A 24,706-nucleotide genomic window follows, 5' to 3' on the forward strand; every position below is an offset into this window, starting at 1 on the left:
TTGCTCAGTATACAAACACGTAGCCTATTAGCTATACAATTGTAATGTTATACCCCCGAAAGGGGGGGAAATATGAGAAATGACTCACACTGACACGTAGCATCAGCAACTGTTCAATCAGTCGTAATGATGAAATGGATCATCAACTCTTTACGTAGATAGTTATTTTCTCAAATTACACAGCGTTCACATTTGTATTCCTAGACATTAATAATCCAGCTCCACACAAACAGACATCAATGGAGCACACAGATGATCGTATTATCACATTCACATGAATTATTACAATATTTCTTACGATTCTATTTTACCATCAGTGATGTAGTGGTAAAAAGTTGAGTAATGGGTAAACTATAGACTCCAGTGGGCGATTGAGATAAGACGAACAACCACAGATAAAAACGAAAACTAATGACATTTTTAGAACTGTGTTGCTTGAATTTTTAAGCAGGTCTATAGGGAAGATAGGCCATGTGGAGATGTTCATATTGAAACATGTCTTCTTTTCTTTAAGTTCCTAACTTGTTTGATAAGATTAGTACCAATTTTCTTACGGGACTCCACATGGGGCCATGACGTCAAGTTTGTGACCTACTGTACTAACCCCTCTCTCTGCTTGATTCCACTCTCTCTCTCTGTCTCCTCTACTTCCTCCTGAATGCATTGCAGCCTGCCTCAGCCTCACCACTGAGTGCCACATCACTGTCTGTCTCAGTAGCCGACTCTCTGTAAAGCAAAGTTATTATGAGAACTTAATACCTTATTGTTTGCTCCTGCTGAAGTAGGCTCCTTTTAACATTAGCTTCTTACTTCATTATTCTAGTTGGCTAAGTAATAGGTTTACCTCCACTGTACTCACATCCTACCATACCCTTGTCTGTACATTATGCCTTGAATCTATTCTTCCGCGCCCAGAAATCTGCTCATTTTACTCTCTGTTCCGAACGCACTAGACGACCAGTTCTTATATCCTTTAGTCGTACCCTTATCCTAGTCCTCCTCTGTTCCTCTGGTGATGTAGAGGTTAACCCAGGCCCCGCAGCCCCCCAGCACCACTCCCATTCCCCAGGCGCTCTCATTTGTTGACTTCTGTAACCGTAAAAGCCTTGGTTTCATGCATGTAAACATCAGAAGCCTCCTCCCTAAGTTTGTTTTATTCACTGCTTTAGCACACTCTGCCAACCCTGATGTCCTAGCCGTGTCTGAATCATGGCTTAGGAAGGCCACCAAAAATCCAGAAATTTCCATCCCTAACTATAACATCTTCCGACAAGATAGAACTGCCAAAGGGGGCGGAGTTGCAATTTACTGCAGAGATAGCCTGCAGAGTTCTGTCATACGATCCAGGTCTGTGCCCAAACAATTCGAGCTTCCACTTTTCAGCGAGCAGGCCTTTCTAATTGAAATGGCCCAGGTATCCTGGAAGGATATTGACCTCATCCCATAAGTTGAGGATGCCTGGTTGCTCTTTAAAAGTGCTTTCCTCGCCATCTTAAATAAGCATGCCCCGTTCAAAAAAGTAGAACTAAGAACAGGTATAGCCCTTGGTTCACCCCAGACTTGACTGCGCTTGACCAGCACAAAAACATCCTGTGGTGTTCTGCATTAGCATCGAATTGCCCCTGCGATATGCAACTTTTCAGGGAAGTCAGGAACCAATATACTCAGTCAGTTAGGAAAGCTAAGGCTAGCTTTTTCAAACAGAAATTTGCATCCTGTAGCACTAATTCCATAACGATAATCAATCATTTCAATAAGCATTTTTCTACGGCTGGCCATGTTTTCCACCTGGCTACCCCTAGCCCGGCCAACAGCTCAGCACACCTCTGCAGCAACTTGCCCAAGCCTCCCCTAATTTCTCCTTCACCCAAATCCAGACACCTGATGTTCTGAAAGAGCTGCAAAATCTGGATCACTACAAATCAGCTGGGCTAGACAATCTGGACCCTCTCTTTCTAAAATTATCCACCAAAATTGTTGCAACCCCTATTACTAGCCTGTTCAACCTCTCTTTCTGAGATCCCCAAAGATTGGAAAGCTGACGTGGTCATCCCCCTATTCAAATGGGGAGACACTCTAGACCCAAACTGTTAAAGACCTATATCCATCCTGCCCTGCCCTGCAAGCCAAGTTAACAAACAGATCACCGACCATTTTGAATTCCAACGTACCTTCTCCACTATGCAATCTGGTTTCTGAGCTGGTTATGGGTGCACTTCAGCCACGCTCAAGGTCCTAAATGATATCATAACCGCCATCGATAAAAGACAGTGCTGTGCAGCCGTCTTCATCAACCTGGCCAAGGCTTTCGACTCTGTCAATCACCACATTTTTATTGGCAGACTCAATAACCTTGGTTTCTCAAATGACTGCCTCATCTGGTTCACCAACTCCTTCTCAGATAGAGTTCAGTGTGTCAAATCGGAGGGCCTGTTGTCCGGACCTCTGGCAGTCTCTATGGGGGTTCCACAGGGTTAAATTCTTGGGATGGCTCTTTTCTCTGTATATATCAATGATGTTGCTCTTGCTGCTGGTGATTCTCTGATCCACCTCTATGCAGACGACACCATTCTGTATATATCTGGTCCTTCTTTGGACACTGTGTTAACGAACCTGTTGTATGGCCTCACTGCCATACAATTTTCCTTCCGTGGCCTCCAACTGCTTTTAAATGCTAGCAAAAATAAATGCATGCTCTTCAACCGATTGTTGCCCGCACCCACCCATCCGACTAGCATCACTACTCTGGACAGTTGTAACTTAGAATATGTGGACAACTACAAATACCTAGGTGTCTGGTTAGACTGTAAACTCTCCTTCCAGACTCACATTTAGCATCTCCAATCCAAAATTACATCTAGAATCGTCTTCCTATTTCGCAACAAAGCCTCCATCACTCATGCTGCCAAACATACCCTCGTAAAACTGACCATCCTACCGATCCTTGACTTCGGCGATGTCATTTACAAAATAGCCTCCAACACTCTACTCAGCAAACTGGATGTAGTCTATCACAGTGCCGTCTGTTTTGTCACCAAAGCCCCATATTCTACCCACCACTGCGACCTGTATGCTCTCGTTACCTGGCCTCACTACATATTCGTTGCCAAACCTACTGGCCCCAGGTCATCTATAAGTTTTTGCTAGGTAAAGCCCCGCCTTATCTCAGCTCACTGGTCACCCACCCGTAGCACACACTCCAGCAGGTATATTTCACTGGTCATCCCCAAAGCCAGCACTTCCTTTCGCCGCCTTTCCTTCCGGTTCTCTGCTGCCAATGACTGGAACGAATTGCAAAAATCACTGACGCTGGAATCTTATATCTCCCTCTCTACCTTTAAGCATCAGCTGTCAGAGCAGCTTACCGATCACTGTACCTGTACACAGCCAATCTGTAAATAGCACACCCACCTACCTCATCCCCATATTGGTATTTATCCTCTTGCTCTTTTGCACCCTAGTATCTCTACTTGCACATCATCATCTGCACATCTATCACTCCAGTGTTAATGCTAAATTGTAATTATTTCACCTCTATGGCCAATTTATTGCCTCACATCCCTACTCTTCTACATTTGCTCACACTGTACATATATCTTTCTATTGTGTTAATGACTGTATGTTTGTTTATGTGTAACTCTGTGTTGTTATTTTTGTCACACTGCTTTGCTTTATCTTGGCCAGGTCGCATTTGTAAACGAGAACTTATTCTCAACTGGCCTACCTGGTTAAATAAAGGTGAAATAAAAAATTATAATAATAATAATAATAGCCTACTAGCCAAAACCTTCAACGTTACTGTACAAGTCTCTGCCAGTAGCTAGCCACCTGACTGACTGACATATCAATAAGCGACTATTTACCAGTTGTGCACTCATTCTCCGAGAGTCCATTTTTTGTTTGTTTGGGGTATGTCTGTAGACCTGGCAGGAGACGCGGGGTGGTTGGAAAATGAGCTTTTTTTTTTTTTACAGAATCTTGCAAACACACTGTCAGCAGCATCTCTTATTGTGTTTTTTAAGCCGACTCTGAGATGGGGTACTTCGTTTCTCATTCGTTTCACGTCCTGTGTCGACAAGAGGGCAGAGTTACCCGTTTCAGAGAGTGGTGAATGTGCTGCTAAAAAGGCAAATCCGGGGGATGCGGGCGAACATAACTAACAAACCACTGTTCATCATTCCAAGAATATAAGTGTTCTGAGCTTTGATCAACGCGGGGAGCAATATTTAGATGTTGACCCGTCATTGATTTTCTTTATTGTGTACAAAATATATATTTGTATTATTATTCTTTTCAAATGAGTTAAAAATGACTGTAGTCCGGATCTCAGCGTCCTCATATGTAGTTACGGCCTTGTCTGTACAGACTACATCTCCCAACATGCCTCTGGGGGCCAGGGCCTGCTGTGCAATTGGTGATAGTCATGAAATAGTGTGTTTTTGAGATTACAGTCAGACTGCACAGAATCACATATCTACAAATAACATCTAATCCCATATAACAAGTCATTATGTGATTAAACTGATCTTCCTCAAACACGCTGAAAGACTTGATATCGTGTTACAGTCCATTCCTGGACAGTAAAAAAAATAATCTCCACAAGCCAGTCCTGATATAATTACCCATCATGTAATCAGTAAATTCTAATTGGTCTTGTGGTCGGGCCAGTATCATCCAGGAAGGTATTGATTTAAACCAGTCAGTCTGGTAGACCCTGCCCGACCCTGTGGCCCATCAGAGAGCTGTGGGCTAAGGAGGGGCAAGCTTTTATCTCGTTGGGCGACTGTGATACAAAGATAGGGACCGCTGATGTCCCTAAAGTGCTGTCCGATCAATTCATATTTCCACGTTAACTCAAGTCTGGTGATAACACCTCTGCTTTGCTGTCCTGTCTACTGTAGATGGAGTCAGGGTTCTTTGTGATAACCTCTGTCCTTCCTTGTTCTGTCCTGTCTACTGTAGATGGAGTTAGGGTTCTGTGTGATAACCTCTGTCCTTCCTTGTTCTGTCCTGTCTGTCCTGTCCTGTCTACTGTACTGTAGATGGAGTCAGGGTTCTTAGTGATAACCTCTATCCTTTCCTGCTCTGTCTGCACTGTCCTGTCCTGTCCTGTTTGCTCTGTCCTGTCTACTGTTAATGGAGTCAGGGTTCTTAGTGATAACCTCTATCCTTTCCTGCTCTGTCTGCACTGTCCTGTCCTGTCCTGTCCTGTCTACTGTTAATGGAGTCAGGGTTCTTAGTGATAACTTCTATCCTTTCCTGCTCTGTCTGCACTGTCCTGTCTACTGCAGATGGAGTCAGGGTTCTTAGTGATAATCTCTATCCTGTCTGCACTATCCTGTCCTGTCCAGTCCTGTTTGCCCTTTCCTGCCTACTGTTAATGGAGTTAGGGTTCTTTGTGATAACCTCTGTCCTTCCTTGTTCTGTCCTGTCTGCACGGTCCTGTCTACTGCAGATGGAGTCAGGGTTCTTAGTGATAACCTCTATCCTGTCTGCACTATCCTGTCCTATCCAGTCTGCTGTAGGTGAAGTCAGGGCTCCGCCTGTTTTTTTTTGTGATAACAAAGACAATCTACTGAAAGACCCTAAACGGTAGGAAAGATTAATAGAGAAATACCTAACGCTCTGAGCTTTCTTGACCAATCACATTGACATTGTCATGCTGTATCACATGGTTGCTAGGCCATTTCTCACACACTCCCTTCTAGAAAGTCAGGGTATGAGTCGAGAAACCTATTTTTTTTACTCGAAAGCATGTAATGTCACGATTTCACAGCAGTAAAATATTACGGAGAACTTAATAACCTCACATCTCGGAAAATATCTGCAATATTGTGCGTCTTGTTCATGTAATTCATGCTATTCTTGGGATGTTGAGCTAGTGCCCAATTGACTCCCATTTTCTCCTTGAAGGAGTGCTCCCCTTGACCCAGAATACACTGCACTGCTAATTGAAAAGAACTGGATTAGCATCTCGTCCTTAGAGTATTTCTGAGGATAACCTCTTTGCTGTCGGTGGAGTCAGGCTTCTTCCTGGTTTGTTTACGCTGCGTTCATAAAAAGTGGGAAACTCTGAAAATACTACTTGTAAATTTAGAACAACGAGTTGTGTGCATTCACGTGCTTTCAACTCATTGAGAACGCCAATTGGCTAATGGCAAACAAGATGCAGCAATCATAAAGTAAAAGTACAGATCATCCTCGTAAACAAATTGTAGTCAAAAAACCATATTAATAGTTTTTTTATAAATAATGTTTTTTTGTAGCATTTAACTGCTGAAAATTCTGTTATCGAGGTCATTTTAAGGTTCAAGTTTTATTAGTCAGATGTATGGGATATACATGTTATACACTGTCCAACGAAAGGCTTACTTGCAGGTTCCTTCTTGACAATGCAACAGCAATAAGAAATAATACATAAGAATACAAATAGTAGCATAAGTATAATTCAATTTATAGTCTAATATTTACACATGTTTTGGGGAAGAGGGGTTTGGGGGGGCAGGTTAATAAACTATGTGCCATTTAGCAATCATAGTGCTAGCAACAGTGATGTGTGCGTAGCCATGAATGTACATTTGTGTGTGGGTGTGTGTGTGTGTGTGTGGGGGGGGGGGGGAGGGGGGGGGGGGGGGTGAGTGCATGTGTGCTAAGGTGCGGAGAATCAGAGCAGGTGTTCAGTCCAGTTCAAGTGTTCAGCAGTCTGATGAATTTTAGACACCAACAGGATGAGAGACATTTTCTATCAGACCTCACGCTCCGATACCATCTGCCTGATGGCAAGGAAGTGAACAAATCGTGGCTGGGGTCTGTGCGGTGTCATTTCCTTAGTATGCGACATCAGAGTTGTGACATCAGCATGTGAGAGAAGTCAGAGAGAGATGATGGACAAGTTTCCCACTAGTACTTACCAGTTGGAGGGGAGTTCAAGTGGATTTTCCCCAGTCGTATGCTGGTATTTATGAGATGTTATAAACGCAGCATTGGTAATAACCTCTCTGTTATAGGTAGATTCAGGCTTCTTCCTGGACAGCGATGTGAAGATCGTAGGAAAGTCCATCAAGGATCGAGTGGCTCTCATCAAATGGAGGAGGGAGCGAACCGTCCCTGCAGTCGAGAACCAGACCCAGAACCTGCTACAGGTTTGTGCTTTTTAGGGGTTCACAGCAAAGCCATTGTTATTCTCTGAATTATAATTGTTTTCTTGACATGGTCAAGTAACTTAAGCATAAACTTTTTTTCTAATTTGGCACACAGAAACTAGAGGCCATGAGTAACTTGGTCAAAAATAATGGCACCAATTGGCCTATAATAGGGGGCGTTTTTACAAGCAGTCTCACTTAAACCTTCATATCGGCCCTGTTTGACCTAGAGACGTGAAACGTTCTATGTAGGTGTCTTTCCTCATGATGAAAAAAATTGCCTCAAGGACCCATAAGGTCCATCAGGATAGATTTTCCTGAACCTTGGACATTTTGGAAAACGTTTGAAAAGCGTATTGTCATGTACCGTAAGTCCAAATAACACCACATTCGACCATATGTGGGAACTCCATCAAGACAGTCGGAAAATCATTCCTCATGAAGCTGATTGAGAGAATGCCAAGAGTGTGCAAAGCGGTCATCAAGGCAAAGGGTGGCTACTTTGAAGAATATCAAATATATTATATTTTTTGGTTACTACATGATTCCATGTGTGTTAGTCAAGATCACTTTCGGAGTCAAAATGCAAGCTGAGATGTACCACTCAGATATTTTCTTTAAACATGTAAGCCTATGTAACATTAACCTAATGAATACAGGTCTGTAGGAATGAGGTTCGTGCAGTAGGCCTAATATATTATTGCAGCATATTGGCTGTGCTTGGCCTGTCAATATTGTTCTTCTCAGACCATATTATATTTAAAAACTCAAGCTATGATAACAAAATAGATCAGTTGTTGTATACTTGTGAGGCACAAAGAGCATACATTTCAATAATTCTCTTTTTTATTTTACTGGACTAACGGTACCTGAATCTGATGGTAGGTCTCAGCGGAGAGAAGGGAGAGAGCGGCATTGGGTCCGACGCTCACTGCCCCTCCTCTCTACTTTTCTCCGGTGAGACTGACCAGAGGGGACACCGTCTTCCACCTGATGGCGAAACTTGATTCGTACCTCATTATTTCTGCCCTCAAATTCCTGTTTTTCCTACGGCCAGAGAAAGTGAAATATTCCTTGATTAAAAAATAGACACGACGATCCGCTAATAATAAAACCACAGGCCTATCGATACAATTAGCTACTCCTCAATTGCAGCTGAGATGCCTGTTGTACCGCGACTGTAAGTGAGAAGCGTGTTTAATGTTTTGTAAAAGTGTTGGAATAAAAACTGTGTTGACAGTTCTGAATAAAAACTTAAACATGAATTCACTCATAAAAACAGCAGCTCTTTGCTGTATTCTTTGACAGTCTCGCTCTAGTCATGGTTTCAAAAGTTGTGAAATCTCACGTTGGCTAGTATCAAACTTAGCTGTGGATTAGGAAGCTGCAGGCATGGTGAGTTAAGCAATTTGATTGGACTGCGCAGTAGGCACACTTGATTTAGCTTTTTGGGTCTACCGGGTAGGCAGAGTTTGTCCCTTCAGACAAATGGTTCAAAATGGAAACACCTACCTGGCACGAATCAAGTGCACCTACCGCCAAACAGTGCAAGACACATGTCGTTGGCTTTTCTACAGAAATTTTTGGTGATCGACTAGGAATCATTTTAAGATAGACCAGTGGTCACCAACCACTCAATCTGAATCAATGTTACCATGTTATTGTTGATCGAATCTGTACATGAAACAACCCTGCTGCAGGTGCCCAGCATGGGGGTACCACGACAGGGGGCGCAACTGGCCCCAGCAGAGCCAGAGGAGGCAGAAGCTGACCAGCCCCTTACCCTGATCTGCAGCCTGCCCGCACACGCCACCACGACTACATGTAAGAACCTGAAAGCAGCCTCTAAACACAAAGAGAGAGACAGAGGCAAACAACAAACAAACAAACAGCAAACAACAAACAAACACATAGATGAATGTGTATACAAGAAAACTGAGAAACACTTTTAAGTAATTGAAACACACACACACACACAGGCAGATCCCCTTTTCTTGAGGAAGGGTCGATCAGTTCAACATAATCAAATCAAATCAAATTGTATTTGTCACATGTGCTGAATACAACAGGTGTAGACCTTGCCTTACAGTGAAATACTTACTTACAAGCACTTAAACAACAATGCTTTAAGAAGTTAAGAGAAAACTGTGTTAAAAGTGTTAAGTAGAAAATAGAAAATAAAAAGTCATAAATAATTAAAGAGCAGCAGTAAAATAACAATAGCGAGGCTATATACAGGGGCTACCTGTTAGTCAAGGTAATTGAGGTAATATGTACATATAGGTGGAGTTAAAGTGACTATGCATAGATAATAAACAGAGTAGCAGCAGCGTAAAAGAGGGGTCTGGGAAGCCCTTTGATTGGCTGTTCAGGAGTGTTATGGCTTGGGGGTAGAAGCTGTTAAGAAGCCTTTTGGACCTAGACTTGGTGCTCCAGTGTCGTAGGCATGAGGTAGCAGAGAGAAGGTTCTATGACAAGCGTGGCTGGAGTCTTTGACAATTTTTAGGGCCTTTCTCTGACACCGCCAGATATAGAGGTCCTGGATGGCAGGAAGCTGGGCCCCAGTGATGTACTGGGCCATACGCTCTACCCACCGTAGTGCCTTGCGGTCGGAGACTGAGCAGTTGCCATACCAGGCAGTGATGCCTGATGCCAAATTCAACCTAGCTAATTTCCGATTTATACAAAATTGTTTGACTACAGAGGTAGCAAAACTGTACTTCAAATCTATGATACTCCCTCACTTAACATACTGCTTGACTAGTTGGGCCCAAGCTTGCTGTACAACATTAAAACCTATTCAGTCTGTCTACAAACAGGCTCTCAAAGTGCTTGATAGGAAGCCCAATAGCCATCATCATTGTCACATCCTTAGAAAGCATGAGCTCTTGAGTTGGGAAAATCTTGTGCAATACACCGACGCATGTCTTGTATTCAAGATCCTCAATGGCCTGGCTCCCCCTCCACTCAATATTTTTGTTAAACAGAAAACCCAGACATATGGCAGCAGATCCACAAGGTCTGCCATGAGAGGTGACTGTATAGTTCCCCTAAGGAAAAGCACCTTTAGTAAATCTGCATTCTCTGTGAGAGTTTCCCATGTCTGGAATACACTGCCATCAGACACACATAACTGCACCACATATCACACTTTCACAAAATGCTTGAAGACATGGCTAAAGGTCAATCAGATTTGTGAACATGGTCCCTAGCTGTGTGTTGCCACTCCATGTTGTCTGTTGTCTGTAGCTTGTGAAGTGTGGAAACACTTTGTTGCTTTTATGAATTTTGTCTTGCTGCTTTTTGTTTTATGCTGCTCTGTCTGTATGCTACGTCTTGCTTGTCCTATGTTGCTCTGTCTGTATGCTATGTCTTGCTTGTTCTATGTTGCTATTGTCTATATTGTAATTGTTTTTAATAATCTGCCCAGGGACTGCGGTTGAAAATTAGCCGGTTGGCTAAAACCGGCACTTTTACTGAAATGTTGATTAATGTGCACTGTCCCTGTAAAAATAAAAATAAACTCAACTCAACTCAATGCAACCAGTCAGGATGCTCTCAATGGTGCAGCAGTATAACTTTTTGAGGATCTGAGGACCCATGCCAAATCTTTTCAGACTCCTGAGGGGGAATTGGTTTTGTTGTGCCCTCTTGATGACTGTCTTAGTGTGTTTTGTTGGGGATGTGGACGCCAAGGAACTTGATGCTCTCAACCTGCTCCACTGCAACCCCATCGATGACATTGGGGGCGTACTCGGTCCTCCTTTTCCTGTAGTCCACATCATTGATTATGTTGAGGGAGAGGTTGTTGTCCTGGCACCAAACGGCAGGTCTCTGACCACCTCCCGATAGCCTGTCTCATCGTTGTCAGTGATCAGGCCTACCACTATTGTCATCTGCAAACTTGATGAGGGTGTTGGAGTCGTGCCTGGCCATGCAGTCATGAGTGAACAAGGAGTACAGGAGGGGACTGAGCATGCACCGATGAGGGGGCCCCTATGTTGATGATCAGCATGGCAGATGTTTTGTTACCTACCCTCACCACCTGGGGGCGGCCCGTTAGGAAGTCCAGGATCCAGTTACAGAGGGAGGTGTTTAGCTTAGTGATGAGCTTTGAGGGTACTATGATGTTGAATGCTGAGCTGTAGTCAATGAATAGCATTCCTTTTGTCCAGGTGGGAAAGGGCAGTGTTGAGTGCAATAGAGATTGCGTCATCTTTGGATCTGTTTAGGTGGTATGCAAATTAGTGTGGGTCTGAGGTTTCTGGGATAATGGTGTTGATGTGAGCCATGACCAGCATTTCAGAACTAGAGACGTGAGTACTACGGGTCGGTTGTCATTTAGGCAGGTTACCTTAGTGTTTTTGGGAACAGGGATAGGGACTATGGTGGTCTGCTTGAAACATGTTGGTATTACAGACTCAGTCAGGGACAGGTTGAAAATGTCAGTGAGACACTTGCCAGTTGGTCAACACATTTTGGAGTACACGTCCTGGTATTCCATCTGGCCCTGCTGCCTTGTGAATGTTGACCTGTTTGAAGGTCTTACTCACATTGGCTACGGAGAGCGTTATCACACAGTCGTCCGGAACAGCTGATGTTCTAATGCATGTTTCAGTGTTACTTGCCTCGAGGCGAGCATAGAAGTAATTTAGCTCGTCTGGTGGCTCGTGTCACTGGGCAGCTTGTGGCTCTGCTTCCCTTTGTAGTCTGTAATAGTTGGCTGGAGAGCGTCGGAGCCGGTGTAGTATGATTCAATCTTAGTCCTGTATTGACGCTTTGCCTGTTTGATGGTTTGTCGGAGGGCATAGCGTAATTTCTTATAAGCTTCCGGGTTAGAGTCCCGCTCCTTGAAAGTGGCAGCTCTACCCTTTAGCTCAGTGTGGATGTTGCCTGTAATCCATGGCTCACTGTGGGGACGACGTCATCAATACACTTATTGAATGGATTTAAGTTTCCCTGCATTAAAGTCTCTGGCCACTAGGAGCTCCGTCTCCGGATGAGCTTTTTCTGTTTGCTGATGGCCGTGTACAGCTCATTGAGTGCGGTCTTAGTGCCCGCATCGGTTTGTGGTGGTAAATAGACAGCTATGAAGAATATAGAGGAAAATTATCTTGGTAAATAGTGTGGTCTACAGCTTTTCATGAGATACTCTACCTCAGGCGAGAAAAACCTGGAGACTTCCTTAGATTTCATGCACCAGCTGTTGTTTACAAATATACATAGACCGCCACCCCTTGTCTTACCAGAGGCCTCTGTCCTATCCTGCCGAAAAAGCTTGAAACCCCCCAAATGTATGTTATTCATGTTGTTGTTTAGCCACGGCTCGGTGAAACATAAGATATTACATTTAATATTTTCCCAATGGTAGGATATACGTGATCGTAGTTCATCTATTTTATTTTACATTGATTGTACGTTGGTTAATAGGACCGATGGTAAAGGGAGAGTACCCGCTCCCCTCCGGATCCTTTCAAGGCACCTGGACCTCCGTCCCCAATATCTCCATCTCTTTCTCCTGCGTACGACGGGGATGTGGGCCTTGTCGGCGTCTGAAGTAAATCCTTCCCGTCTGACTCATTAAAGAAAAAGTATTCCTCCAGTATGGGTTGAGTAATCGCTGTCCTGATATCTTGAAGCTCTTTTTGGTCATAAGATACAGTGGCAGAAACATTATATACAAAATAAGTTACAAATAACGCAAAAAAACACACACAATAGCACAATTGGTGAGGGGATTGTAAAATGCCAGCCATCTCCTCCGTCGCAATTATCTAATCCAGATGGGAAAAAACTTCACAAGGCTTATGGATGAAGGGTAGATAGATAGATAGAGAGATGCAGTGAGAGCGAGAGAGATGCAGGGAGAGCGAGAGATGCAGAGAGAGAGAGAGATGCAGGGTGTGACTCAGCTCTGAGTCATCTCTCAGCTTTTGAATTTTAATGACACTTCATCTCTCCATCCCTTTGTTTCTTTCTTAATCTCTCTCTTTCTCTCTGTCTCTCGCCAGTTTGACATTATGTTTTCTCCCCTCTGTTTCCTGTTGTTATAGCTGATGGTGTAGTGGGCCTCATGGTGCTGTCAAATGTTAAAAACAGTCAGCCCAGTGCCCCATACCAGTCCATCCCAGAGCCCATCTCTACACCCCAGGTGGTCTACAGCCCCCCTGTGCAGCCCCAGGCCCAGCTGCACCAGGGAGCCTACCAGAAGCCCACTGCACAGCCTCCCCAAGTGGCCTACTCCTTAGCTACTACCACACAGCTTCATCAGGTGGCCTACCAGCAAGCCACCACTCAGCTGCACCATGGGGCCTACCAGCAACCTAAAGCACAGCTGCACCAGGGGGACTACCAGTCTCCACCAGTAAGTTTTCTCATACAAAATTCCCCATTGCCTCTAACTCAAATTTCAAAACTCATTATTATAAACATATTCTCACTGCAAGTCTCAGACATTCCCTTTCTATGTTTGTAAAGACAAACTGAACTAAAATCTGTTTTCTTTTGTCCGGTCGATGCCACCTGAGCAGCAACACTTCAGTGAGCCCTTTGCATTCCAGAATGCTCTTCTCTCTCAAGAGATGAAAGGAGATTTCTTGGTTGGTTGTGTGACCAATGAGAGTACAGTGTATTGTGGTGGGACCAATCAGTGCGCTAGACGTGGAAGCACCTCCTTGATTGACATGTGCAGGACCCACTCCCTCCCTAAGCCTCTGTGCCGTTCTCCCTGCCACCTCTGTCCCAAACGAGACAAAGTCACACATCGGAGCCCGGAGGGTAACAAAAACTCAGAGGAGTACACAGCAGCCGCGGTCCCCCCTTTAGACTCCCCTCCCCCTCGGTATCCTGTCCTCTCCCCTCACCTGTCCCAGCACCATCAGTGTTCCTACCTTGACTCAATCAATCAATCAGTCAATCCCCCCCATCCTGCCATCCTGGTTACAAATCCTATACGACGCCCCTCAGACCTCCCTCTACCCCACTCCCGCAGGGCTTGTGCGAGCTTTGACCTTCTACTAAGAACTAGGATGGAGGCTGGGGGGTCTCTAGGCCACCTCTACACGCCTCCCCTCCCTCCCTACCCCCAGCGCTCATCAGTACACACCCCCTCCTTAGTCTCCCCCCAGCTTCTCTCACTGCTCAATCGCCCTCTAATCACCTCCTCCCTGTCGGCTCCTCCGTCACCCTCACATCTTTCCCCGCCTCCTTCCGTAATGATCTACTCCTCCAGTGGAGATCTCTCCCTGCTCGACCACTGTCTCAGCCACATCGTCAGTCGCAGGAGAAGCTCCCCAACACCCCTACTCGCCCCGTACCGGCCCAGCCAAAGCTATGGAGAGGCTAGGGTTCGCAGGACCAGCTCCCCTACTTCCCCAGACAGCGGGGCCTATTGGCCCAGCCAAAGCCAGCCCACCTCTCCGATGCCTGAGCATTCGGACCAAGGCCTGGGTTTGGAAAAGCCCCTGCTTCTATCACCAAATGGTTCAATGGTAGGTCAGGGATACTACCAGCTTGATTGAACTTTGACCCTTCTGAGCCATTGCCATAGCAACACCACACCTAGCTGCAGTACCTCCGCTTTCTCTTAGCCTCGCAAGCTGCCAGATCCCGCGAGCATAGCTTTCTCTGTCCCTCCCATGATGACCAAGTGCAACATTACTTCCCAATCCCAAATCAACCCCTAGGGATGCAACATTTTCAGTAACTCCCAAATTTCCCAGGTTTTCCACAAGTCCTCATTGGAGGATGTTCTGCTTATTCCCCCCTGAAAAATCTTCCAACTGGGATTTCTGGAAAACCTGGGAGTTTTGGGAAAGTTACTGTAATTTTCTGACCATAACACCGACCCTCAAGCGTAACAGTGATGTTCTATCTGCCTCTGTTCACTCCTCAGCAGATAAACACCACATGGCTCGATTACGAGATGGTGGATCAGCTGTGTAGATTCCCTTACTATTGCAGCAGCCACTCCTCAATTACTTTTATCCGGCAGTTTCCAGCAAAACAATATCAACCTTGCTCAACAATGATTTGTCCCCTCTTTGCTCCCGTGAAGAAAAATTATGATTCTATATGATGTGTTCTTGATAATCTTTGTCATAATCTGAAAGACTGCCTTTTCTCCTGTGTGTTCCAGCCCAGTGCAGGGTGGATCCAGGCCCAGCCCCAACCCCAGGCTCAGCCAGCCTCTGCTCCAGCCACCCCAAGGCCTCCGGTACATCAGAACGGCCCCACGGCCCCACAGAGCTTCCCAGCTGCTGCCCCTCTCGCCACTGTACAGGCACAGGCGCAGCCTGCTGTTACAGCCCAGCCCAGCCATGAGGTAAGGATCTGTTCTGAATCTAACACTTGGGTGTTAAGATGGCGTCGTTTTACATGCCCGTAACCAATTGTGCCATTTTTTTTGTTGCATTGTTTGTAACTTATTTTGTACGTAATGTTGCTGCTACCATCTCTTATGACCGAAAATAACATCAGAACTGCAATTACCCACCACGAACTGGAAGAAACTTTTTCCTTTAACGACTCCGACGAGAAAGATATACTGCTCTCCCGGGAACAGGCCCAGATCCCCCGTCATTTGCGTGAAGAAAAGACGGAGGAAAAGAGGACGCAGATCGGGCTGCCTTTTGAGAATCCGTAGGCGAGTGAGTAAACTCCCACTGCCAGCAGTTCTACTTGCTATCATGCAATCATTGGAAAATAAAATTGATGACCTACGATTATCCTACCAACGGGACACTAAGAACTGTAATGTCTTATGTTTCACCGAGTCGTGGCTCAACCAACTCTGTAAGGCCATAAGCAAACAAGGAAATGCTCACCCAGATGCGGCGCTACTAGTGGATGGGGACTTTAATGCATGCAAACTTAAATCAGTTTTACCACATTTTTACCAGCATGTCACATGCAACCAGAGGAAATAAACTCTATACTTCCTTTACTCCACACATAGAGATGCATATAAAGCTCTACCCCGCCCTCCATTTGTCAAATCTTACCATAATTCTATCCTCCAAAAACTAAAGCAGGAAGTACCAGTGACTCGCTCAATACGGAAGTGGTCAGATGACGCGGATGTACGCTACACGACTGTTTTGCTACCACAAACTGGAATATGTTCCGGGATTCATCCAATGGCATTGAGGTATACCACCTCAGTTATCGACTTCATCAATAAGTGCATCAACGGCGTTGTCCCCACAGTGACCATACGTACATATCCCAACCAAAAGCCATGGATTACAGGCAACATCTGTATCAAGCTAAAGGCTAGAGCTGCCGCTTGCAAAGAGCGGGACACTAATCTGGACGCCTATAAGAAATCCTGCTATGCCCTCAGATGAACCATCAAACAAGCAAAGCATCAATACAGGATTAAGATTGAATCCTACTACACAGGCTCTGACGCTCGTCGGATGTGGCAGGGCTTGAAAATATTACAGACAACAAAGGGAAACCCAGACGCGAGCTGGACAGTGACGCGAGCCTATCAGACGAGCTAAATGCCTTTTATGCACGCTTCGAGGCAAGCAACACTGAGGCATGCACGAGGGCACCAGATGTTCTGGATGACTGTGTGATAACGCCGATGTGAGCATGACCTTTAAACAGGTCAACATTGACAAAGCCACAGGGCCAGATGGATTACCAGGATGTGTACTCAAAGCATGCGCTGACCAACTGGCAAGTGTCTTCACTGACATTTTCAACCTCTCCCTGACTGAGTCTATAATACCTACATGTTTCAAGCAGACCACCATAGTCCCTGTGCCTAAGGAAGTGAAGGTAACCTGTCTTAATGATATCCGCCCCGTAGCACTCACATCGGTAGCCATGAAGTGCTTTGAAAGGCTGGTTATGGCTCACGTCGACAGCATCCTCCGGATACCCTAGACCCACTTCAATTCGCATACTGCCCCAACAGATACACAGATGACGCAATCTGAATCACACTGCACTTTTCCACCTGGACAAAAGGACACCTATGTGAGAATGCTGTTCATTGACTACAGCTCAGCATTCAACACCATAGTGCCCACGAAGCTCATCACTAAGCGAAGGACCCTGGGACTAAACACCTCCCTCTGCAACTGGATCCTGGACTCCCTGACAGGCCGCCCCCAGGTGGTAAAGGTAGGCAACAACACGTCTGCCACACTGTTCCTCAACATAGGGGCCCCTCAGGGGTGTGTACTTAGTCCCCTCCTGTACTCCCTGTTCACCCACGACTGCGTGGCCAAACACGACTCCAACACCATCATTAAGTTTTATGACGATACAACAGTGGTAGGCCTGATCACTGACAACGATGAGACAGCCTATAGGGAGGAGGTAAGAGAAATGGCAGCGTGGTGCCAGGACAACAACCTCTCCCTCAATGTGAGCAAGAGAAAGGGCCCCCATTAACATCAATGTTGCTGTAGTGGAGCGGGTAGAGAGTTTAAAGTTCCTTGGTGACCACATGACCAACGATCTTTCATGGTCCAAACACAACAAGACAGTCGTGAAGAGGGCACAAACGAAACCTTTTCTCCCTCAGTAGACTGAAAATATTTGGTATGGGTCCCCAGATCCTCCAAAAGTTCTACAGCTGCGCCATCGAGAGCATCTTGACCGGTTGCATCACCGCCTGGTATGGCAACTGCCAGGCATCTGACTGCAAGCTTCCTGCAATCTAGGACCTAAATAATAGGCAGTGTCAGAGGAAAGCCCATAAAATTGTCAGAGACTCCTGCCACCCAAGTCATAGACTGTTTTGTCTGCTACGTCACAGCACGTGGTACCGAGGTGTGACATAGCAGAGAAAACAGTCTATGAGTGCCAAGTCTAGCACCAAAAGGCTCCTTAACAGCGTCTACCCCCAAGCCATCAGACTGCTGAACAATTAATCAAATGGCCACCGGACTATTACTTTGACCCCACCCCAATTCGTTCTGTACACTGCTGCTACTCGCTGTTTATTATCTATGCATAGTCACTTCACCTCACCCCTACCTACATGTACAAATGACCTCAACTAACCTGTACCCCCGAACACTGACTCTGTATCGGTAACCACTGTATATAGCCTCGTTATTGTTATGTTATTGTGTTACTTTATATAATTTTTACTTTAGTTTATTTGGTAAATATTTTCTTAACTCTTCTTGAACTGCACTGTTGGTTAAGTGCTTATAAGTAAGCATTTCACGGTAAGGTCTACACTTGTCTACACTTTTTTATTTAAATGTGAGTGTAAATATGAGAAGTGCTAGTTTGTTGGATTCTCATTGACAAAATCCTGACCGTCCAGTCAGATGCTGTCTGTCCCCAGGCTTCTGTTTAATAAGCAGAGATGATAGTGGCTGTGATCTTTGTTGTTCTCAGCTGTGTGTGTATGTGAGCCCAGAGCTTTGTGTATGTTTATGCGTGTGTCCCCAGTCAGACGCTGTGACCAAGGGTGTGTGTTCCAGTCAGAAAGACTGTTTGGCAACTAGACTTGGTGACTGGACAGGCAGAGTGTATGTGAGGCAATATATTATGTTTGTGGAACAGGACAGATATAGATGTTCAATTAACTTTGTCATGATTTTTACTCACCCTGCCTGCCTGTCCTCCTCCTCTCTCTCTCTCTCTCTCTCTCTCTCCCTCTCTCCCTCCCTACCACAGTTGTCTGCCAGCCAGCCTCTACCTCAGCAGTGCTCTGACATCACCATCAGTCTTGTCCAATCAGCTGCCTGCCTGGGCAGCAATGCTTCTACCCCTCTACAGCAGCCTTCCCAGGCCACGCCCCCTCTCCAGCCACTGCAGATCAGCACACAGGTAGGCAGTAGATTTGTTCGATTTTTGGGGGGATTTCATTATAATCTCTTTAAGACCTTGTTCAGACTAAGCCCTTTAAACATTTAAATACAATTTATAATACAATCACATGTTCACATAGAACACACTGTTACAAACCACAGACGCAATACATTGACAGGTAAGAAAAACACAATATATACAAAGTTAATATATACAAAAAAAATCCTGATGATAAGTACTCTGACAGTCTGAAAAGATAGATTGGTTCCTTCATCTGCCCTGGTCCTGCACAACCTTCCAAACGATTATGTTAAACTGGTTCTGAAGTATTGTTTGAATTTATATATTGAAAAGGAAAAGGTGCAACACTCGCTCACCATAACCCCCCCCAGATTAAAATATAAACTTTTCAGCCTGCAATGGCCTTCATCAAAATCAGAATGTATATATTGAAAGGTTTCTGGTTTGCTCAGATAAATTATTCCAACTGTTCATTGCTCTGAAACAAAATGTTAATTTGCCAGTATACCTTCTCTCCCGGGATAACCCATAGATGGTGGACAATCTATTCCTAGTATTGACTGAATGTCTGTCTCTTACCAACTGAACCCTGTTGTGAATGGAGTTTGGCCATTGTTAAATGGTGTACTCTGAAACAAAATAAGCATTTATTTTTATTTTGTATGATCTTATTGATTGATGACCACCCAAGAGCATTGTGTATAACTACAACAAAGGAATCGTATCCCCACCTTAGAACTTGCTGCATTCTGCAGCCTCCTAATGTCACTTGCTGTTGCATTTCCCCACACCACAGAACAGTAGATCACCTGACTCTCAATTATTAATGCTTGGGTTGTTTGCTTAAGAATCTTTCCCTGTAAATATTTTGCTATCCTTCTGAACATGCATGCAGTTTTAATTATGTTCTTACATTGTCAGGTCCTGACCTTAGTTCCTTTTTTATGTCTCTATTTTGGTTTGGTCAGGGCGTGAGTTGGGGTGGGCATTCTATGTTTTGTTCTATGTTTTGTATTTCTGTGTTTGGCCTGGTATGGTTCCCAATCAGAGGCAGCTGTCTATCGTTGTCTCTGATTGAGAACCATACTTAGGTAGCTCTTGCCCACATGGGTTTTGTGGGTAGTTGTTTTCTGTCTCTGTGTCTGCACCTTCGTTTCACTCTCTTTGTTTTTTTGTTTTGTGATCAGTTTAAATAAATACTAACATGGGTACGTACCATGCTGCATATTGGTCCGATCCTTCCTACTCCTCCTCAGAAGAGGAGAAAAACTGTTACAGAACTACCCACCACAAACAGACCAAGCAGCGTGGTAACCAGGAGCAGAGGGTTCTGGACTCCTGGACTTGGGAGGAGATATTGGACGGCAAGGGACCCTGGGCACAGGCTGGGGAATATCTCCGCCCCAAGGAAGAACTGGAGGTAGCGAAAGCTGAGCGGCGGCGATATGAGGTAAGGCAGCGCAACAGGCACGAGAGGCAGCCGGAGCCGCCCGTCAGTCAGAAGCAGCCGAAGCCGCCCGTCAGTCAGGAGCCGCCCTTCACTCCGGCGCCGCCAGAGCCGCCCTTCACTCCGGCGCCGCCAGAGTCTCCCTGCTATTCAGGGCCCGCTGTAAGGGTCCCCAGTTCGGGGTCGCCACTCCAAAGGTGCCACCTAAGTGGGCCAAGACTAAGGTGGAGTGGGGTCTACGTCCCGCACCAGCGCCGCCACCGCGGTGAAATGCCCACCCAGACCCTCCCCTATAGGTTCAGGTTTTGCGGCCGGAGTCTGCACCTTTGGGGGGGGGGGGGGTGTACTGTCATGTCCTGACGTTAGTTCCTTTTTTATGTCTCTATTTTGGTTTGGTCAGTGCGTGAGTTGGGGTGGGCATTCTATGTTTTGTTCTATGTTTTCCGTTACATACATAGATTAGTTATTTGAGACAACCATGGTAAGCAGTTGTCTAGCTGTACCCCTAGTAGTTTGGTTTCTGCCACTTCCTTAATTTGTACTCCCCCCCATGCTTAATCACATCCCATGTTGTGCCTGCTGTTACCAGACCGACATATCTTTGGTTTTCTTAGCGTTCATAACAAGTTTGTTCCAGCAGACCCACTCCCTGATATTTCCCTGATCTACTTGTAGAGCTCGCTGTACCCGTTGAACAGATTGTCTTGATGTATAGATTATAGTATAATCTGCAAATATAGTACCCTGAGTTTCAGGTAAGGACACAGTTTAGCATGCTTCCATACATTTGTAAAGTGTCCCTTTTCCAGTAACCAATTAGATATGTATTTCAGTGAAAAATGAAAAGTGAAAAAATATATATAATGAATATATATAATGAAATACAGAAATGTACATACAGTAAGTATTCACGACCTTGAGTCAGTACTTTGTAGAAGCACCTTTGGCGGCGATTACAGCTTTGTCTTTGGGTATGTCTATCAGCTTTGCATATCTAGATTTGGGGATTTTCTCCCACTATTTCTTGTAGGTTTTCTCAAACTCTGTTAAATTAGATTGCTGTTGAACGCTGCTCCCAATCTTCAATTCTTCCCACAGTTTTTCAATGGGATTGAAGTCTGGGCTTTGCTGGATCACTCCAGGACGTTCACATTCATGTTCTGAAGCCATTCCAGCGATGCTTTGGCTGTATGCTGGGGTCATTGTCCTTTTGGAATGTAAATCTTTGCCCCAGTCTGGGGATGTTTGTGCCCTGAAGCAGGTTCTAATTTGCCTTTATTGGTCTCCATTCATTGTCCCCTCTATCCTTACCAGTCTCACAGTCCTTGCCACTGAAAAGTATCCCCATTGCATGATGCTGTCACCACCATACTTCACAGTAGAGATGGTGTTAGATGGATAATGGCCTGTGCCTGGTTTTCTCCAGACATAGCGCTTTGCACTCAAGCCAAAGAGTTCCGTTTTTGTCTCATCAGACCACAGAATCATTTGACTGATTATCTCAGAGTCTTTCACATGCCTTTTTGCAAACTCCAGGCGTGCTGTCATGTGCCTTTTTTTTCAGGAATGGCTTCCGTCTGGCCACTCTCCCATAAAGCCCAAATTGGGGCTGTAGTCCTGCCAGAGTGGCCATTGGGTTCTTGATCACTTCCCTCACCAAGGTCCTTCCTGCCCAGTTGCTCAGTTTGGTCAGGTGTGTTTCTTTCTAAGTCATGTACAAGCAATTGAATTGTACACAGGTAGACACCAATCAAGTTGTAATGACATCTCAAAGATGATAAAAGCTCATTGGGATGCACTTGAGCTCAGTTTGGAATGTCATAGCATAGGGGTGTAAAATACTTAGAGTACCAGTCAAAAGTTTGGAGACACATATTCATTCCAGGGATTTTCTTAATTTTGACTATTTTCTACATTGTAGAATATAGTAGTGAATCATCAACACTACAAGATAACACATAAGGAATCATGTAGTAACAAAAAAAGTGTTAAATCAAATCAAAATATATTTTATATTTGAGATTCTTCAAAGTAGCCCCGCTTTGCTTTGATGACAACTTTGCACGCTTTTGGCATTCTCTCAACCAGCTTCATGAGGTAGTCACCTGGATTGCATTTCAATGAACAGATGTGCCTTGTTAAAAGTTAATTTGTGGTATTTTTTTCTTAATGTGTTTGAGCCAATTCGTTCTGTTGTGATAAGGTAGAGGATATACAGAAGATAGCCCTATTTGGTAAAATAACAAGTCCATATTATGGCAAGAACAGCTCAAATAAGCAGAGAAACGACAGTCCATCATTACTTTATGACCTGAAGGTTAGTCAATCTGGAACATTTCAGTTGCAGTTGCAAAAACCATCAATACGCTATGATGAAAAGGGCTCTCATGAGGACCGCCACAGGGAAAGAAGAGACAGAGTTACCTCTGCTGCAGAGGATAATAAGTTCATTAGAGTTACCAGACTCAGAAATTGTAGCCCAAATAAATGCTTCACAAAGTTCAAGTAACAGACACATGAACTGTTCAGAAGAGACTGCTGCATGGTCGAATTGCTGCAAAGAAACAACTACCAAAAGACACCAATAATAAGAAGAGACTTGCTTGGGCCAATAAACACAATCAATGGACATTAGACCAGTGGAAATCTGTCCTATGGTCTGATGAGTCCAAATGAGAGATTTTTGGTTCCAACCGCCATGTCTTTGTGAGGCGCAGAGTAGGTGAACGGATGATCTCCACATGTGTGGTTCCCACTGTGAAGTATGGAGGAGGTTGGATGGTGTGGGGGTGCTTTGCTGGTGACACTGTCTGTGATTTATTTAGAATTCAAGGCACACTTAACCAGCATGGCTACAACAGCATTCTGTAGTGACACGCCATCCCATTTGGTTTGGGCTTAGTGGGACTATCATTTGTTTTTCAACAGGACAATGACCCAACACACCTCCAGGCTATGTAAGGGCTATTTGACCAAGAAGGAGAGTGATGAGGTGCTGCATCAGATGAGCTGGCCTCCACAATCACCTGACCTCAACCCAATTGAAATGGTTTGGGATTACTTGGACTGCAGAGTGAAGGAAAAGCAGCCAGCAAGTTCTCTGCTCTCATATGTGGGAACTCCAAGACTGTTGGAAAACATTCCAGGTGAAGTTGGTTGAGACTTCACCAATGCCAAGAGTGTGCAAAGCTGTCATCAAGGCAAAGGGTGGCTATTTTGAAGAATATAAAATATATTTTGATTTGGTTAACACATTCTTTGGTTTCTACATGATTCCCAATGTGTTATGTCATGGTGTTGATGTCTTCAATGGCTTCTGAAGCATCCAGTGTGTTTGCAGGCAGAGTAAAGAAAATGGTTTTTTTTAAACAACGGATGTATCTTTTCGGAACTATACAGGCTGTCAGTAGATACACCCAATACAAAAATGTAATTAAACAATTGGCTGTTATATTTAACTATTTGCCACAAATAATTGACTTTAGATTGGCACTACCTGCTCACAGAGGGGTTGTTTCTCCATAATGTGTAGGTTCTCGCTTGACAGACTTATGGCGCTTATGCAAAACAGATCTATCATGTATATTTGATCAGAACTGTAGAGGCACAATCCATAAGCAAGTAATACGTAATGAGAGTAACAAGTAAGAAAAGTGCCCTTTTTTTATTTTTTTTATTTTTTTATTTCACCTTTATTTAACTAGGTAGGCTAGTTGAGAACAAGTTCTCATTTGCAACTGCGACCTGGCCAAGATAAAGCATAGCAGTGTGAGCATACAACAAAGAGTTACACATGGAGTAAACAATTAACAAGTCAATAACACAGTAGAAAACAAAGGGGGGGTCTATATACAATGTGTGCAAAAGGCATGAGGAGGTAGGCAAATAATTACAATTTTGCAGATTAACACTGGAGTGATAAAAGATCAGATGGTCATGTACAGGTAGAGATATTGGTGTGCAGAAGAGCAGAAAAGTAAATAAATAAAAACAGTATGGGGATGAGGTAGGTGAAAAGGGTGGGCTATTTACCAATAGACTATGTACAGCTGCAGCGATCGGTTAGCTGCTCAGATAGCTGATGTTTGAAGTTGGTGAGGGAGATAAAAGTCTCCAACTTCAGCGATTTTTGCAATTCGTTCCAGTCAGAGGCAGCAGAGTACTGGAACGAAAGGCGGCCAAATGAGGTGTTGGCTTTAGGGATGATCAGTGAGATACACCTGCTGGAGCGCGTGCTACGGATGGGTGTTGCCATCGTGACCAGTGAGCTGAGATAAGGCGGAGCTTTACCTAGCATAGACTTGTAGAT

The 24,706-nt window shown here is 44.6% G+C and overlaps 1 protein-coding gene across 4 annotated transcripts in view; it reads left to right on the forward strand.

The window, feature by feature from the left end:
- The window catches only part of wnk2 (WNK lysine deficient protein kinase 2), a 72,129-nt gene that overhangs the window by 12,873 nt on the left and 34,550 nt on the right, over positions 1-24,706 (forward strand). For all 4 annotated transcript variants that reach the window (XM_031834017.1, XM_031833999.1, XM_031834006.1 and 1 more), the window contains exons 7-11: positions 7,008-7,142; positions 8,843-8,966; positions 13,196-13,506; positions 15,280-15,465; positions 18,795-18,947. In XM_031834017.1, coding sequence (XP_031689877.1) covers positions 7,008-7,142; positions 8,843-8,966; positions 13,196-13,506; positions 15,280-15,465; positions 18,795-18,947 — 909 coding nt within the window. The remainder of the gene's footprint in view (positions 1-7,007; positions 7,143-8,842; positions 8,967-13,195; positions 13,507-15,279; positions 15,466-18,794; positions 18,948-24,706) is intronic.

Source organism: Oncorhynchus kisutch, linkage group LG1 (genome assembly GCF_002021735.2).
Source record: "Oncorhynchus kisutch isolate 150728-3 linkage group LG1, Okis_V2, whole genome shotgun sequence".
Taxonomy (NCBI): domain Eukaryota; kingdom Metazoa; phylum Chordata; class Actinopteri; order Salmoniformes; family Salmonidae; genus Oncorhynchus; species Oncorhynchus kisutch.